This window comes from Acinonyx jubatus, chromosome A1, assembly GCF_027475565.1.
Source record: "Acinonyx jubatus isolate Ajub_Pintada_27869175 chromosome A1, VMU_Ajub_asm_v1.0, whole genome shotgun sequence".
NCBI classification, from domain to species: Eukaryota; Metazoa; Chordata; class Mammalia; order Carnivora; family Felidae; genus Acinonyx; species Acinonyx jubatus.
This window is the reverse complement of record NC_069380.1, coordinates 122,377,454-122,396,998: the sequence shown is the minus strand read 5'-3', so window position 1 is coordinate 122,396,998 and position 19,545 is coordinate 122,377,454. Positions and strand designations below refer to the sequence as shown.

General features: G+C 36.8%; 1 protein-coding gene across 2 annotated transcripts in view; it reads left to right on the top strand.

Moving 5' to 3' along the window:
* PLPP1 (phospholipid phosphatase 1) overlaps positions 1-19,545 on the top strand; it is an 88,882-nt gene that overhangs the window by 38,567 nt on the left and 30,770 nt on the right. Inside the window, exon 2 of one of the 2 annotated variants that reach the window (XM_027041915.2) lies at positions 15,207-15,358. The exons of the other annotated variant lie outside the window; for it this stretch is intronic. Within the exon in view, the coding sequence (XP_026897716.1) occupies positions 15,207-15,358 (152 nt within the window). The remainder of the gene's footprint in view (positions 1-15,206; positions 15,359-19,545) is intronic. 2 annotated transcript variants of the gene reach the window in all.

Here is a 19,545-nt window from a genome sequence, read left to right as displayed (position 1 = left end):
GTGAAGCATGAGCAAAAATAGTGTCTGTAAAGAAGTCACTCGTGAAACATTTTGGTGTTTCCTGTAGCTATAAATAGTTTATGTCATTGTATCTGGCTTTCTACAAGATCACTTAATATTTTATTGTAGCCAAATTCCTGTGGGCTCCTTCTTTAAGTAAGAATTAGAAGAAATTCTCCAACATTTTTATTAATTATTTTTAAGCTTTCATATTTGGAATGAGAATGAGAAAGGGTCTTAAAAATGACAATTTGCTGCTTTTATCATGAACCTGTGTTTCTAACATGACAAGAAATAGAATTCTGTATTACTTGTAGAAACAACACTTGTGTTTTTACTTGTGGTTTTGGCTTGTGAACAGTCAACACCAGTTCAGAGCATTGTGTCCGAACAGCTTCTTTTTGGAAAGCAGGTCCCAGTTGCTGCCTTATCAGTAGCTGCTCACCGCAGTGGGTAGCAGCAGAGAGGAGTCTTTTTAATTAAGCTACTTTCCAATAGCTCTTCCACAGGCGTGGTTGTCTTGGCTTAGAGGGTGGGGGTGGAAATCCAATTTGTGATCTTGTTGTATCTAGAGGGATTATAAGCAGAGGTCACTGGCAGGGCAAGAAAAGTGGGATGCATGGTCTAGTGATTCAGTGATTTTCTCAGTAGAACATGTGGTAGTTTTGAAGCACAGTGTACAAGTTGTGTGTTTAGTTAAATACACGTATGTGTTCTATACATTCTTACACTTGAATGTTAATCTTCTGATATACCTAAAAGCATTCTTCGAGGAGCTCTCAAAATTTGAGAGAGAGAGAAAAAATATTTCTGTATAATTTTTATATAATTTCTCTGTAACTTGGGGTGGGGAGTATACCCTTGTTTAATTTTAGCAGATTATCTGTTACCTGTTATCTCCAGCGTGGAGAGTATTTCTGTTTCATGTGTCCCAATAAGAAAATCATGGGGCAAGGAGATGAAAAGAGTAACTGACTGGGTGCCTGGGTGGCTCAGTTGGTTAAGGGTCCGACTTCAGATTAAGTAATATCTTACGGTTTGTGAGTTAGAGCCTGGCAGAGGATTCTGTGCTGACAGCTCAGAGCCTAGAGCATGCTTCAGATTCTATGTCTCCTTCTCTCTGCTCCTCGCTCGCTTGTGCACACGCTCTCTCTATCTCTCTCCCCCCTCATAAGAAATAAATAAACTTAAAAAAAAAAAAAAGAGTAACTGGAAAGGCATCCATTTTGTTTACTATAGAATTTTGCTTATTCTCTTTGAAATTATTGTAGTTTGGCTGCTCATTGTTTGGCTTAGAATTTTTTCCTATAGGGTAAATGGAAGGCTGTGTTCTTCTGTGGCTTTTGTGTATGAATTATTACAATGTTAGAGATTTTTAAAAATCTCCTCCTAGCAGTTCTCTGAGGCTGGTAGGTGTTTTTCCTTTATAGCTACCAAAGGGTGGAGTTGGGATATTAACCTCAAATCTACCTTACTCTGTAGATCACATTCTTTTTGACAGTACTTCATTGTCTTCAGTGTGGAGTGGGTCTGTTCTGATGAAAGTGGGTAAGCCCAAAAGAGTACAACTCTTTGATTTTGATTTTCTTTTATTAGTTGTAGTTATGAATGTGAATCAAGGTGGTGAAGATTAGATTAGGGAAGAGTGGCAGGAAGCTTGGGTTAGTGATAGCCACTAAACCTTGCAGTGAAGCTTGTCTATGTTGACTATCTGCTGGAACAGTTTCTGAATCCTCATCTAAACTCTTTAAGAGTGAAAATGTGAATCTGATTCTTTGCTCCATTCCTGAAATTCAGTGTGACTTTATGTAAGTCACTTAATCTGTTCATATGTATTTCTCTAACTTGAAAAAGGATGCTTTTGTGTCTATCAGAAAGCCATGAGAAGAGGGCTTGTTTCACTGATGCAAACATCATACTGGTTTCAAAGTCTGACCTTGTTCTTAAGAATAGGGTTAACTGATTTTGCTCCTAGTATAATATGTAAACCACTTTGGTGTTGTATTTTGGAGAAAGGTACTCTCAATTATTCACCTTTTAAGTGGAAGCAAAATGCTTTGCATGTATTTTTTTTCAATCGTTTCCCATTGTCTAACTTTACTACTTGTTTAGGGCTTTCATAAACTTTTCTGTAGACCTTTGAGCAACTCTAGAAGAACATCTGGTGGTTTATTTTACTTGATATAGTTCAGTAGCCTCCTTGAGAATTTTGGAAGAATAAGCTGATCCTCCCCCTCCCCAAATTTGGTAAGAAATTTCCAGTTCCCTTAACTTTTCAACTTCAAAGATCCAGTTCATTGTCTGTTTCAGCCATTTAACTTCTAATTTTTTTTAAAATATAATTTATTATCCAATTTGGTTAGCATTACAGTGTGTAAAGTGTGCTCTTGGTTTTTGGGTAGATTCCCATGGTTCATCACTTACCTACAACACCCAGTGCTCATCCTAACAAGTGCCCTCCTCAATGCTCATCACCCATTTCCCCCTTTCCCCCAACCCCTCACCCACTCTCAGTTTGTTCTCTGTATTTAAGAGTCTCTTATGGTTTGCTTCCCTCCCTCTCTGTTTGTAACAATTTTTTTGCCCTTTCCTTCCCCCATGGTCTTCTGTTAAGTTTCTCAAGATCCACATATAAATGAAACCATATGATATCTTTCTCTGCCTAACTTACTTCACTTAGCATAATACCTTCCAGTTCCATCCACGTTGCTGCACATGGCAGGATTTCATTCTTTCTCATTGCCAAGTAGTATTCCATTGTATATATAAACCACATCTTTATCCATTCATCAGTTGATGGACATTTAGGCTCTTTCCATAATTTGGCTATTGTTGAAAGCACTGCTGTAAACATTGGGGTACATGTGCCCCTATGAATCAGCATCAACCGTTTAACTTCTGTGATCATGTCCTAGTTGATGCCATTTCCGATAACTTAAAACCCTCCACAGTTTGAGTTTTAAGCATTCTGCTCTCTAATCATCACCTTGATGGAAACAGTTCCTGTCAGTCACCAGCAGTTTATAAATTGTTAAGTCTAGTGGTCTTTGTCTTACTTGATCTATTAGCAACATTAAAAAAAAAAAAACACTTAAAAATGTTTTATTTTGAAATAATTTTAGACTCTCATATGAGTTAGGAAAATAGTTCAGAGTTCCCTCTTCCCTTGACTCAACTTCCTCCAATGATAACCTGTTTGATAACTGTGATACAATTCTGAGTATTATTAACTAATATACACTCCTTAATCAGATTTCACCAGTTTCTACATGCAGTTTTTTGGTGTGTGTGTGTGTGTGTGTGTGTGTGTGTGTGTGTGTGTAAAATTCTAGGACATTATCACACGTATAGACTCATGTAACTGTTCAGAACTGTTGATCACCCCAGAGAAACTCCCTCAGACTGTTTCTTTCTAGTCACACCCTCCCCCAGTCCCTAATACTTGACAACCAATGATTTATTCTGCACCACTATAATTTTGTCAATCATGTTACATAAACGGATTCATGCAGTATATATCCTTTTGAAATTGACCTTTTTTTTTAATCTCTAGTATGCCCTTAAGATCTGTATAAGTTGTTGAGCGCATTGATAATTGATTTTTTTTACTTTTGAGTAATACATGAATGTATTGCAGTTTATTTTTCTGTTTGTCTGAGGGACATCTTGGTTATTTCCAGTTTTTGACTATTACAAGAAAAGCTCTATGAGGTTCATTTTTGGCATCTGTGTATGGATGACCAATTATTTATTCCAACATCATTTGCCAAAAAGACTCTCCTTTCTCCATTAAATTGCTTTTGTACCTTTGTAAACAGCAACAACAACAACAACAGCAACAACAAAATAGTTGGCTATACTTGAATGGGTGAACATAAGTTTTCATTTTTCTAGGGTAGCTACCTAGTAGTGGAATTGCTGAGTCTTTTAATAAATGTATGTTTAAATTTCTAAGAAACTGCCAAACTATTTTCTGCATCATTTTACATTCTTAACAGAAATGTATAGTCCACTAGTTCTGCATCTTTCCCAGCACTAATGTTGTATTTTTATTTTAGCCACTTTTTTTTTCCTTTTTTTAATGTTTGTTTATTTTTGAGAGAGAGAGAAAGAGATTGCGAGTGGGGAAGGGACAGAGAGAGAGGGAGACATAGAATCTGAAGCAGGCTCCAGGCTCTGAGCAGTCAGCACAGAGCCTGATGCATGGCTCTAACTCAAGAACAGCAAGATCATGACCTGAGCTGAAGTTGGACATCCAGCCCACTGAGCTACCCAGGCACCCCTGTTTTAGCTATTCTGATTGGTGTGTAGTGATGTGTCCTTGGGACTTCAGTTTGCTTTTCTCTGATGGCTATTGATGTTGAACGTCTTTTCATGTGGTTGCTGCATACCCATGTATCCTCTTTGGTGAAGTGTATGTTCAGTTTTTTGCTCATTTTCTGTTGAGATTTTTATTTATTATTATTATTATTATTTTTAACTGTGGATCTTCATTTATTCTGAGTGCGTAAAGTCTTTTGTTGAATATGTGATTTGCAAGTATTATTCCCCAGTCTGTATCTTGTCTTTTCATTCTCTTAAATGTCTTTTGAGAGTAAAAATTTTAAATTTTGGAGTATCAAGTTTACTGGTATTTTTTTCTTTTATAGACTTGCGTTTTTGGTATAATGTCTAAGAATTCTTCATTTAATCCTATTACAGAGACTTTTAAAAATATTTTCTTCTAGGGGTGCCTGAGTGGCTCAGTTGCTTAAGTATCTGACTCTTGATTTCAGCTCAGGTCACAATCTCACAGTTTGTGAGATTGAGCCCCACCTTGGGCTCCACACTGGGCATGGAGCCTGCTTAAGATTCTCTCTTTCTCTCTCTCTCTCTCTCTCTCTCTCTCTCCCCCCCCCCTTCAGCCCCTCCCCTGCTCACACTCTCTTTCTCTCTCTCAAAAAAATGTTTTCTTCTAAAAGTTTAGAGCTTTCTGTGTTGTTCTGTATATCTCTGTGATCCATTTTGTGTAAAGTTTTATATGAAGTAAGAAGTTAGATTGAGGTTCATTTTTTTTATGTGTGTATGACTAACCAATTGTTTGAATATCATTTGCTGAAAAGACCCTCCATTGTCCACTGACTGACTTTTGTACCTTTGTAAAAAAAAAAAAAAAAAAGTTGGCTGTACTTGTGTGGATATATTTCTGGACTTTGTTCTTGCTTTATATCTATATATATGTATATATATATATATAGATATAGATAGATATATAGATATGAGATATAGATATCTATAGATCTATATCTATCTATATCTATATCTCATATCTATATATTATATTTATATCTATATCTAGATCTCTATATATAGATCTCTATATCTATATCTAGATATCTATATAGATACATCTATATATAGATATCTATAGATATATATCTATATATCTATAGATATATATCTATAGATATCTATATATCTATAGATATAGATATAGATATATCTATATCTAGATCTCTATATCTATATCTAGATATATCTGTATGTATATCTATATATCTTTCCTTCCTCTTATACCACATGTCTTACTGTAGCTTTATTTTGGGTGGTAAAAATATATATTGAGTAGCTAAAAATCAAATGGAGAAAAAAATAGGTACATTTTTCTCAGTAAATTTCAGGAAGTGTGACTCCTCTAGCTTTGGGGTTTTTTTTTTTTTTTAGACTTGTTTTAGCTGTTTCCCTTGTCTTTCCACATAAATTTTAGAATCAGTGTATCTACAAAAAAAATATGGCTGGAATTTTGATAATAATTGCATTAAAGCTGTAGCTCAATTTGGGGAGAATTGACATCTTGAACTTGTTATATCTTCCCATCCATGAAGATGATGTCTTTCTATTTATTTAGGAAAAACAGTCCTTCATCAGTGTTTTGTTGTTTTCAGCATATAGATCCTACATATACTTACTTAGGTTTATAACTTAGTATTTAAATTTTTTGAACTGTTATTAATGGTATTGTTGGCTTCTAATTGCCCATTGCTACTATATAGATTGTGATTGACCTTGCTACACACACACACACACACACACACACACACACACACACACACACAGACACACACACACTAGTTCTAGGAGTTTTGGGATAGATTCTTTGGGATTTTCTATACTTCCCTACTTTTAATTCAGCCTTACTGGCTGCCTTTTCTCTTTATTCTTTTCAAGTTCCTTCTTCTCCTGACTTTTTAATTTTGGAGTGCTCTGGGTATCAGTTCTTTGGTCTTCTTTTCGATCTGTACCAATTTCTTGGTGATCTCATCCAGTTTCATAGCTCTGAAAACCACCTCTGTGACAAATTTATATCTTCATTTTGGACCTCTCCCTCAGTGGGCTTACTGGCTAACTGTCTACTAGATATGTCTACTAATGAGCACCTCAAACTCAGTACATCCAAGTTTCAACTCTTGGAGCTATCTGTTGCCCGCTCTGATATTCAGTCTCCAATCTTCCCTGTCTCAGTTAATTTAACTTTATTATTATTATTTTTTAAGATTTTATTTTATTTTATTTTTTTAAGTAGGCTCCACACCCAGTGTGGGATTCAAGCTCACAATCCTAAGATCAAGAGTCACATGCTCTACTGACAGAGCCAGCCAGTCACCACCACCCTTTCCCCAAGTTAATTTAACTTTAAACTTTTGGTCTCTCACATGGTAAACTTCAGCGTCATTTGTGATTCCTCTTTTATCACACTTATATCCAGCCCATCCTTCAGCAAATACTGTTGACTCTACTTTCAAAATGGATCCAGGGGTGCCCGGGTGTCTCAGTCAGTTATGTGTCTGACTTGAGCTCCAGCTCGGAGCCTGCAGCCTGCTTTGGATTCTGTATCCCTCTCTTTCTCTGTCCCTTCCCTGCTTGCTCTCTCTTTTTCTCTCTCTCTCTGAAAAATAAATAAAAATTAAAAAAAAATAAAGGGCACCTGGGTGGCTCAGTCACTTGAGTGTCCAGCTTTGGCTTAGGTCATGATCTCACAGTTCTTGAGTTAGAGCCCCTCATCAGGCTCTGTGTGGACAGCTAAGAGCCTGGCGCCTGCTTTAGATTCTGTGTCTCCCTCTGTCTCTCTGCCCCTTTCCTGTTCTGTCTCTCTCTCTCTCAAAAAGAAAACAAAAATCAACGAAAATGAATCCAGAACTTGACCCTATAAGATCTGTGCTGAATCTGTGGTTCCTCCTTGCCTCAAACTAGTGCCTGGTACAGAGTAGTAGGAACCCACTTAATTGTTGAATGATTGCTTCTTTATTAAAGAAATGGTACTCAAGGCTTTGAGATTTTACCTTCTCTATTTGAATTATAATATCCCTTAATGTTGACAAAATTAACAGTTATTTTTATATCTTCCTTAAGTTTCTTGAATTCATAAGACTTCTGTTACAGACGGAATTCTTTAACATTTTGATTTGTATACAGAATTGTGTTCAAATGTAGTTAATACTAAGCTTTTCAGAGTTCTTTCTTTAAGATTTAGTGGTAGTTTTAAAATAGGAAAATGTTCTAGTTTCAGTTAATTTAAGTTATAATTTATTGTGCTGGTTAAATTATTTTTAATTTTTAAAAAAACCATCTCTTTAGTAAAGATTAATATTAATGAAATATACTCAAATCAGTGCTCTGTTAACATGAGGGTATGTTATATATAAGGTGAATGTTCTGAATTGTTTACAGCAAAAGAAAGATTCAGTGCTTTAAAAAAACTGATCTTCATTTCCTTTTCTTGACTCTTGTTTTTTGGTGTAGTTCAGTAATTGTTTTTGTTTCTAGTTCATTCCCTCTCTTTCCCAAACTTTATTTTATCACGTACTCCCATGTACCCAAGTACACTTTATTATATGTGTGAATGGGGCAGAGTGCCTTCACAGGTTCTCTTGAATAGTCACCATGGTTTCATTCTCGTTAAATTTTTTTTTTAATGTTTACTTATTTTTGGGAGAGAGAGATGCACACACAACACAAGCAGGGGAGGGGCAGAGAGAAGGAGACCCAGAATCTGAAGCAGACTCCAGGGTCTTAGCTGTCAGCAGAGAGCCTGATGTAGGGCTCTAACCCACGAATTGTGAGATCATGACTTAAGCCGAAGTCGGAAGCTTAACCAACTTAACCATCCAGGCGACCCTCATTCTCTTTAAATATATGCAGAAGGAAAAGAAATTAAGCATTGACATATTCTTGTTATTATCTTTTTAAGTACGATTATATTTTAGGTCCTCACTAGCATCTTTGGCAACTGGTATTTTCAAAATTGACTCTTTCCTACTTGGAATTTTCCCCATTGGGTAGACTAAATGAACACACACCTCCAGGGGCACCTGGGTGGCTCAGTTGGTTAAGTGTCTGACTCAGGTCATGATCTACCAGTCTGTGGGTTCGAGCCCTGCATCAGGCTCAGTGCTGACAGCTCAGAGCCTGGAGCCTCCTTCAGATTCGGTGTCTCCCTCTCTCTCTGCTCCTCTCCCACTAATGCTTTGTTTCTCTCTGTCTCTGTCTCAAAAATAAATAAACATAAAAAAATTTTAAAAAACCCACACACCTCCCTTAGGTTTAGCCTAGGGCCACAGTGAGGTATCAAAAATAATAATAGACCCATTATCCTGCAGTCTAGTCTATACCTTTCGGTTCTTTACATTTCCTGTCTCCATCTCCATCCTTCCCTTCTTGTTCAGGAATTAGGAGAAGAATATGATCATTGAGGTATTTCACAAAAGGACATCATTCTCTCTCTCTTTGGTGGTATCTTATATCTCCCAGTGGGGTCTGTTCATGTTCCAGGCTGTTGAGGTATGGTGCCTGACATCTTTGTGTCAGGATTTTTCAGACTGATGCCTAATGCTCTTAGCCTTGGGGCAGCGTACCCCTTAATGATTTGCTGCTGTGGACCCAGGAGTCGCATGCCACTCTTTCCTGAGCATCAGATAGTTTTATATCCCTGTAATGTAGTACCATTCTGTAATAAAAAGGAACAGGATCTCAGTCTATGCCACACCATGGATGAACCTTAAAACATTATTTTATGGAGGCATTTGTGTAGTTTTCACTATTAGAAGAGTTCCCTTTATAGTAAAAAAGTTCTTTGTTTTTAAACTTGTTTTATTTTTTATTTTTTAAAATTTACATCCAAAGTAGTTAGCATGTAGTGCAACAATGATTTCAGGAACAGATTCCTTAGTGCCCCTTACCCATTTATCCCATCCCCCTCTCATAACCCCTCCAGCAACCCTCTGTTTGTTCTCCATATTTAAGAGTCTCTTATGTTTTGTCCCCCTCCCTGTTTTTATATTATTTTTGTTTCCCTTCCCTTATGTTCATCTGTTTTGTCTCTTAAAGCCCTCATATGAGTGAAGTCATATGATACTTGTCTTTCTCTAATTTCACTTAGCATTATACCCTTCAGTTCCATCCACGTAGTTACAATTGGCAAGATTTCATTCTTTTTGATTGCCGAGTAATACTCCATTGTATATACTCACCACATCTTCTTTAGCGATTCATCCATCAATGGACATTTGGGCTCTTTCCATACTTTGGCTATTGTTGATAATGCTGCTATAAACATGGGGGTGCATGTGTCCCTTTGAAACAGCACACCAGTATCCTGTGGATAAATGCCTAGTAGTACAATTGCTGGGTTGTAGGGTAGTTCTGTTTTTAGTTTTTTGAGGAACCTCCATACTGTTTTCCAGAGTGGCTGCACCAGCTTGCATTCCCACCAACAATGCAAAAAAGATCCTCCTTCTCTGCATCCTTGCCAACATCTCTTGTTGCCTGAGTTGTTAATGTTAGCCATTCTGACAGGTGTAAGGTGGTATCCCATTGTGGTTTTGATTTGTATTTCCCTGATGATGAGTGATGTTGAGCATCTTTTCATGTGTTGGTTGGTCATCTGGATGTCTTCTTTGGAAAAGTGTCTATTATGTCTTTTGCCCATTTTTTTCACTGGATTATTTGTTTTTTGGGTGTTGAGTTTGATAAGTTCTTTATAGATTTTGGATACTAACCCTTTATCTGATATGTCATTTGCAAATATCTTCTCCCATTCTGACATTTGCCTTTTAGTTTTGCTGATTGTTTCGTTCGCTTACAGTAAAAAAGTTCTTAACTACAGTTTCTCAGTTTTGCTGGACACCCCACCACCAGTCTTTCTAACTAACACTGTTGTTTATATCATGGTTTTGAGATCCTGAGTACTTGTGCAGAGTAAGTTAAAGATGGTGTGTGACCATGTTCTTATATTATCTTTTCCTATCTCTGATAAGGGATGGAGAAGTGGTCTTGTGGTATTTAGTTGTTGGAAGTGGTGAGCTACCATATCACATACCCTCTTTTGAATTATAAGTATTCACTTGTAGAACGCTGTACTTACCTGTGGGTAAGTATGAGTTTACCATGCAGAAAATCTGACTCTTACGTGGGCTAATATGACTAGCCACATGGGCATATTAAAAAGCAGAGTGTAGGAATGTAAACGGGTAGAGCCATTTGGGAAAATAGTTTGGCAGTTTCTTAATAAGTTAAACATGAACCTAAAACAGAAATATATGCTATATGACTGAGCCATTCCATACTTAGGTGTCTACTCATTAGAAAGGAAAATCTGTGTTCACACAAAAACATATACATAAATGTTTATAGTGGTATTAGTCATACTAGACAAAAACTGAAACAACCGAAATATCCATTAACTGGTGAATGGATAAACCAAATGTTGTATATACATATAGTATGATACTGTTTAGCAATAAAAAAGGAACAAAGTACATGCTACAGTGTGGATTAACCTCAAAAAATTATGCTGAGTGATGTGAGGACTTAGAAAATACTACATATAATATGATTCCATTCATTGGAAATGCTCAGAAAAGGCAAATCTGTGTAAACACAGAAAACAGATGAGTGGTTGCCTGGGGTTGGTAGTGGGAGCAAGGATTGAATGCAAATGAGCTCATGAGAATTTTTAGGGTAATGAAAAAGTTCTAAACCTGGATTGTGGTGATGGTTGTGCAACTTTGTAAGTCTACCCAAATCACTGAATTATGTATTTAGAGTGGATGAATCTTATGGTATGTAAACTATACCTCAGTAAAGTTTTTTTTTTTTTCCCCCAAAGGAAATGAAAGTGAATTTTGCAAACTTAAGTATTAGGAGAAACATGGTTTGACGAATGTAGTCATGTGACTAATGATGAAAAGGGATTGTTTTGGAGATGTAATCTTTGAGGTAAAAGGAAAAGGGTGTTTGATTTACATTGACAAAAGGGTAAGTGGAACCCTTTTGCCTAGAAATGTATGGTTAATACTGAAGATAGCATCATAAGTCTTAAAATTTTGTACTTCTCCATATTTATGTACCCTGTGGCTGTTAGAGTAAATTGCTATTATGTAGAATAACCTTTTCGGAGCAGTTTGTCAAGGACCTTAACATTTATATCTGTTGGCCTACAATTCCACATAAAAAATATATTCTCAGGAAATAATTAGAACTGAAAATAAGAATTAGTATTTGGAAATGTTCACTGTAGCATTATGTAGCATAATCAAAAAATTAGTAATCTATATGCTGTCAGAGTAGGAAGAATGTTTATAATTATTTTAGTTATGGCTCTGTTGTTTGCAAGGAGTAGATTTCCTTTCTAACTAGCTTTTGTTGAAAGGATATAAGACACTCAAAGGTTCAAAACAGCAAGATGTGTGGGACCCTTTGACAATGCTGAGCCAAGACTGCTTTCCCCATTTCTCGCTCTTAGGGGCCAGGCTGGTCATTCTGTCTTCCTTGCAGTCCTGCTTTGTCCTCAGCATTTTCTTTTGCCACTCTTTCTTGTGCATGGTTCAGTGCTGCTTGCCAGCTCTGACTGAGTCAGTCTTTGTTCCAATGCCAAAATTTCCAGAGCACGAATCTGGACGTGGTCACTGACCCTAAGTGGGTCAGTGAACAACTGGTTATTTGGTCTTCTCCATTCCCTTTTTGGGCTCTACATTCAGTTTTAGTGAAAATGAAATGGTGTTGGATAATGGCAGTGATGTAATAGATCTCATGGACTTATATGAGGGATTGCGAATATTAATTTGGAAATATTTCTAAGGCCTTCTGTGATACAATTGCTTTTCTTTACTCACACTCTCAAAAGAATAGTGTACATTTGTGGTATATTCCTGCTTATTGTGTGTGTGTGTGTGTGTGTGTGTTTTAATCATTCCTTACTAAAATCTCTGTGGTTTGGTTACCACCCTTTTTTCCTTATTAAAACCACTTCTACTAAGTCTGGTTCTTAAAAATGTGTTGGCTGCTGTGGACCAGTTCACCACCTCCTGAGATGCTCTCTCTGGACTTGGCCTCAGTGATGTTATTCTCTCTTGACCTTTTTTCCGCCCTCCAGGTTTGCCTCAGTGGATCTTCCTCCTGTGCTCATTCCTTTAATATTGCCATTGCCAGGTGCCTCACACTCCACTTCTTTTCACTTCCTGTCTGTCCTGCAGAGTTTCTCTTACCCTGTGGCTTCAGAAATTCTTTATATCCCCAAATCTATCTTTACCAGACAATTTCTACTGAGATTCTGATTGTGGTTACCACCATTTTTTTGAATATTATCAAAGCTTCTCTTTTCAAGCTTCATAGCTTTTTGTACCTCTGTTTATTCTCTGCAACAGTTATGTATGTATTGTACCTTACTCAGTTTTGTATTCCTGGTAGCACCTACCAGAATTCTTTGAGAATGGATTCACTCAATATTTTTCCATTTGTGTATTCCTGTTTTTAAAAATGGACTAGTTATACTTGTATGTGATTTTGTTTCCTTCTATACTAAAAAAAAAAAAATACCACAAACCTTTTTTCTAAATCTAAAAATAATTTTCAACATAATCTTTGTGGTCAGAGGGAAAAAAATCAACTTGGTGGATATGCTTGCTAAGAACGTTTTTCAATATATTTGGGTTTATTAAGAGGAATTTTTCCTGAGAATAAGGACATAAAGTCTACTGCACTTTGGACACTGATTATATATGGATTTAATTTCCATACTAGATATCTTGTCTTACCACAAAAAAAGAAGTCATTGAAAAATTCAACTAATTCAGAAATATGCAATGTAGAGAGTGAAAATTTCCATTATCATGTGTAGATTTGAATTGTGGACTTGGTGATTCTTTGTGAATACAAAATAAATTTGCTCATTGGGTAAGAGTATGGCTATTGAAGGATGAATGTTTTGTTACTATATGGGGCAGGCAATAACTGAAATCATCGATCTGCTTATTAACCTCCACAGTGTGTGCTAAGTATAAACTGTTTGTGCTCACCTGTGGTATCTGTATTAAAGTCTTGGGCATTTTGTCCCATTCCTCTGAATGCAGACTGGTTGGTGAATCAGAGGACAGTCTGAAATCAGATATGAGAGGTGGTATAAGGGTCTGTTAGCAAAGTCAGTTGTAGTTTAATTTTCTTTCTTTCTTTTTCTTTTCTTTTTTCTTTTTTTGGTAATTGTAGCATTTACTATAAGTATGCCTTTGGGAACCTTGTGAATGTCTTAAAGACTTCTAATGGGTGGCCACTCTTGGCAAATAGCTTAACACAGAGATATAAACTTTGGTTTATGTATTCAGGGTATAAATGAAAAGCAGGAAGATAAATAACTCCGAATGTGGTTTTTTTTGTTAATTTTTTTAAATGTTTATTTATTTTTGAGAGAGAGACAGAACGTGAGCAGGGGAGGGACAGAGAGAGAGAGAGAGAGAGAGACAGAATCAGAAGCAGGCTCCAGGCTCTGAGCTGTCAGCCGAGAGCCCAACATGGGGCTTGAACCCACAAGCCAGGAGATCGTGACCTGAACTGAAGTTGGACGCTTAACTGAATGAGCCACCCAGAGGCCCTCCTCCCCGCCTTTTTTAAAGTTTATTTATTAATTTTGCAAGAGAGAGAGCACAAGTCAGGGAGTGGCAGAGTGAGAGGAGGAGAGGGAGAATCCCAAGCAGGCTCTGTACATAGTGCAGAGCCTGACACAGGGCTCGAACTCATGAAACCCTGAGATCATGACCTGAACTGAAATCAAGAGTTGGATGCTTAACCAACTGAGCCACCCAGGCGCCGTGGAAAGTGCTTCTTTTCATTTGGCCCTTTTAGATAGAACATACTTGATATTTGTAGTAATGATACTCAGGCAGAGGGGCAGAGTTATAGTTGTCATTCAGCCTTTGGGGCGTTAGTGGAGTTAATGAGAACTGTAAATGGTTGTCAAGACTTGTAGTTTCATGGAAAGAACATTTGAATATATAGTGAGTATGATAGCTTGATGGTGATGGCATTACTGCTGGGAGAATGGGTCTCTGAGGGAGAGAATCTTCTGCTCTTGGATAAATCTTGACACAGACCTCATGTAGAAGGTTTTTGCTAATTTAACACTCTTACAGGGCATTCCTAATCAGTATGCTTCATGTTAATCAGTATGTGTGCTTCAGTGAAGTAAAGGAGAAATGAATTCTTAAAGTTGACTTTTAGGGAAGAGACATTTTAATTTTAGGAGGTGTGAGACATGATCTTCAGGGAAAACAGTGACGAAACCAGAGAGAACAGTCTTTAGGAGTTTTTGTACTTGACTCCATTGTCTGTTATTTCTTAAACTTGGTTTAAGTTCAGGTCCTTTTCATAGCAGCTCTAAACTTGCTGTAGACGGTATAGAAAAGAGTGGATAACACATTTTTTAGATACTCTATAGCTTAGCCATGACCATGTCCTGTCTAAATGTGGTAGTAATGTAGAGACAAAAAGGAGAATATCAAAATGCTGTTTTCCTTTTGGAAGCAAAGTGTGTAACAAATTGGTTTGGGAATAGTGTTGAAAGTCCTGTGATTAAACAGCAAACAAGAGCATGAGAAGGGAGTTTTGTTTTGTTTTGTGGTTTTTTTTTTGTCTTCCCTAAAATCGGCTTAGTTTATTTGGGTAAGAAGAAAGGGAAGAAGATACTCTTCGTTAAATTGGTTAAGCATTGTTCTTTCTACCTTCTTAATCTAAACTGTAATCTTTTTAACTTCTGTTGCATGCATTGCTGCATTTCCTTTTTACGTGTGCTCTTATTTATTTTCATGGCAAATGCATTTTTAAACAGTCTCTGGGATAATTATTGCCATTAATTTTCATATTTCTATTTTAATGATATTTTCATTTATTCCTTTTGCTAGCTGGATTGCCTTTTGCAATTCTTACTTCAAGGCATACCCCCTTCCAGCGAGGAATATTCTGTACTGATGAGTCCATCAAGTACCCTTACAAAGAAGACACCATACCTTATGCGTTATTAGGTGGAATAATCATTCCATTCAGTATTATTGTTGTAAGTCAAATCCACTTTTCCAAGTTTATCGCTTTTGGGCAATTGGCTTAATTTTGTGTTAATCTGTTAATTATTGAATGCATAAATGTCCAAAACAGTGTGTGTTTTTTCGAACCTTTAATTGAAGGTGTTACTTGATCAAGAAAATCTCAGCTGTTTTAAGTGGGACCAAAGGAATAACAATGTATAATTAGAAGAACCTCACTGAAAGTGTGTAGCTTTTATGCTAATCTTTTTCGGAGTCCCTGTGATGTGTAGACCTCTCATTTGCTATTGGTGCAGTAGTCACGAAATAGATGAATGTTATAGCAGTGTGTTTTTAGCATACTTTATACCCTAGGGTATTTTATAATTTGCGGAATCAGTGTATATGTACCTACTTTCTAGTTACTGAGTTCTAAAAAATCACAAGTAACTAATCTTAAGACTTCATTCTAACCATGTTACTTTAAAGAATTTTTATTTTTTTGAAAACTTTTTTTTAACATTTATTTATTTTTGGGGCAGAGAGAGACAGAGCGTGAGTAGGGAAAGGGCAGAGAGAGAGGGAGACAAAGAATCCGAAGCAGATTCCAGGCTCTGAGCTGTCAGCATAGAGCCTGATGTGACGCTCAAACTCACAAACCATGAGATCATGACCTGAGCAGAAGTTGAATGCCCAACCGACTGAGCCACCCTAAAGAATTTTTAGATAATGGCACAAACTAGAGAGAAAAGCCAAAGTTCTATATATGATTAGCAGTGAACACAAGAAGTTTTATTGGTACTAAAACATAATAGCAACTATTGTTTTTAGAATTTCAGGTGGGAATGCTTAGAGAATGTGTTCCAGGGAGTAGACTTCAAGTGATTGGACTAGATTATTTTATAATGTCTTGACCTAGAGAGTCTGTGACTTAGATTAAATAGTTTTATGCTCCATAACTTATAACTTTAGAAAGAAGATTTATATGGTTTAAAGGAAAAAATATGGTCCCATTCAGGAGATAGGCTAACAAGATAACATATATGTCTTGTCTGTTTTGGAGTTTATTGAAAAAAAAAACCCTTAATTTAGAAATGTAATGTGTTTTTTTTTAGTTTATTTTGAGAGAGAGAGAGAGAGACAGAGGGAGTGTGAGCAGTGGAGGGGCAGAGAGAAGGAGAGAGAGAATCTGAAACAGGCTCCATGCTGTCAACGCAGAGCCTGACATAGGATTCAATCTCACGAACCCCATGAGATCATGACCTGAGCTGAAATCAAGAGTCAGATGCTTAACTGACTGAGCCACCCAGGTGCCCCTAGAAATTTAATGTTTTATTCAAGAATAATCACAGTTCCTTATTAGCCTTGAGAATTAATCAACTCATAATTTGTGGTACATAATTAATCAAAGAAAACCTTCATTATAAACAAGTTTGTTTCATGAGACTGTGAGTTCCTGTTCTTCTGGGTACTGTTGCTGCCTGCCATGGACCTGGGCATGGTGGAATGTGGCATGTCCCAGGTGCTCAGATAAAATAAGAGTAATTGCACAGTAATACTGGTTGGCTCTCCTGCAGTATGCTGAAGTTTTAAGAAATCAGCAGATCCCTTTGATCTAGATACATCTTAAACTGAATTCTTACTACTAAAAGAAAGAAAGTCAGGCCTATGATTGTTCCTTTAAAGAGGCAGTAAGAGTAGATTTTATTTTTAAGTATATATGTTTCTGAGATACTATTTGAATATAAAATTTTTAGTAGGACACTTAGTTGCAAATATAGTTGACTCTTTAACAAGGTGGGGATTAGGAGCACTGACCCCCAGTGCAGTCATAAATCCATGTTATAGCTTTTGATGCCCCCCCAAACTTAACTAATTATAGCCTACTGTTACCTGGAAGCCCTACTGATAACCTAGTCAATTACCACACATTTTGTATGTTACATGTGTTACATACCATATTCTTACAATAAAGTATGTTAGAAAAAAGAAAAAGTAAGAAGATCCTAAAGAAGGGAGAATACATTTACAGTACTGTATTGTATTTATCAAAAATATCCATGTGTAAGTGGACCTGCTCAGTTCAAACCTGTGCCGTTTGAAGGGTCAACTTAGTAGCCGAGTTCATGCAGGATTGTCCCTTGGAGTACTCTAATGCTGCTGCAGAAGTATTTGTCTTTCATTTCTACTTGACTTTGCATCTCGCTAAAAGGGATGCTGCACCAACAGAACTACAGAAAATCCATTACAGACCAAAGGCCTGCATCAGGAAAGGTTGCTGACTGCGGGCAGCAAGTGTGGGGGTATGGTCTGCCCATCGAGGGCAGTGCCTGACACAACACTTAGTAAGGACTTGTTATTTATATTTCATTAATTTGGAAGTTTTGACTCTTTCATCATGAGCTGTGAGAAAGTTATCTTTATGTTTAATAAAACAAATAAATTGAATATAGGTTTCTTTAAAAAAAAAAAAGAACATACTGTTTAAAGGTGCTATCAAAGTCCTATTTTCATGTCAACCGTATCAACAAACGCTGCACAGAGCAGTGTTTTATGTAGTAATTAAACAAAAAATTAACTTTGTTCATTAACTCCACTTCCTTCAGACAGCACTTGGTTAAACGTGTAAACATTTAATTTTATTTACTAGAAAATCTATCAGTTCTTTAAAAAAAATCAGGACTGTGATTCAGACTTCATACCTATTCAATCTGATGAGACCATTTTGACTTTTCATACCCGTTCAATCCAATGAGACCATTTTGACTTTGGAAAAATATTCAGTAGAATAACGGGAACGAAGGTAGTTAGAGATATTTAGGAAGGAGTAGAAGTACACCAGTGATTTTAGACTACACGTTTGGGAAGGTGGACCCTGAGTGGAAGACACATAATACAGGGACACTGTAAAGATGTATAAATCCTTTTGGTTGATGGATTTTTAAAGGCGATGGTGAGAAAACAGTGTGGTGCATAGGTTATTTTGAAATGACTGAATTACATGTATTTAGGTAATTATTAGCTTTGATCTTTCAGAGTATTTGGTTTTAGTCCCCCAAACTTATCTTTATTTCTTTAATAATTTATCGTATCTTTGGAGTATAAATAATGTGTAACAAGTGATCCCAGCTCTAAAGTAAGACTACAGTTAGCTTAGGTGTGGACTTCAAAAGGCTAAGCATTGGCATAAATGGTTCAAAGGGCAGAATAACATATTAAAATGAAACAAACATGGCTGTCATGTGTAGTGAAATGCACAGACACATCCCAACATTTAATTTGGAAAATCAGTTTAGAACTCGTCTATTTCCCTCAGTTAAGATAGAGGGCATAATAAAAAATGATGTACACTAGCCTAGTGTTTGTCAGCTTTAGCGTCCCTCTGCCCTTTCCCACCATTTAGGGTTAAGTTTCAGCTTACACTACTTCGGTGAATCAGTTTGTCATCTGTGCCCAGTACTCTGAATTCTCCTAGTGAGCTGACTTGCTGTCATTAGTGTCAAGACCAGGGTTTAGGTGGTCCTAAAAAATGATCATCATGCCTAGGAAGACTCCCAAAGATCAAGAGTTGGAAAACAGTTGAGTGCTTATGCAGGATGAACAGCAGACAGCTGAGGTGGGGATATTTCAGCTGCTCAGATTGTGGTTGATTAATAAACTTGGTTTATATTTTAAATGATCAAAGAACAATTCCATAATGAAACATGAGAGAAGTATTTTCTTGCTGTTGATCTATCAAGGCAGTTGCTGGAATATCTTAACAGTCAGAGGAGACAGTGTATACTTTAATACAGGGCTACTGGAAGCACTTGGGGAGAGCCCTAAGCAAAATTGCAGAGGTGTGGTATCCCTAGAAGTACATATGGTTTTTCTCTCCTGGGAAAAGGATCTAATTAAGTCATTCACATTAAGCACTATAATGAGGAATGTATTTCTGTGGGGCTTAATGTTGAAACTAAGGGTGTTTACCTTTTACCCAAGAGGCAACACTTTTAATTAAAATTTATTAACCACCTGCTCTGTTTTAGGCCACCGTGGTGGTACTGGCTTTCTATTCAATGACTAAAACTTCGTTCTTGCTTTTGTACAATTCATAGTCTACAATTCACAGTTGTTAGAGTTCTAACATTCTAATTATGGAATTCTAGGAGCCATGGAGACAGATGAAGAAATCTCTTTCAGAAGACAACCATTTGTTTTACCTATGATAAGGCTGACCCTG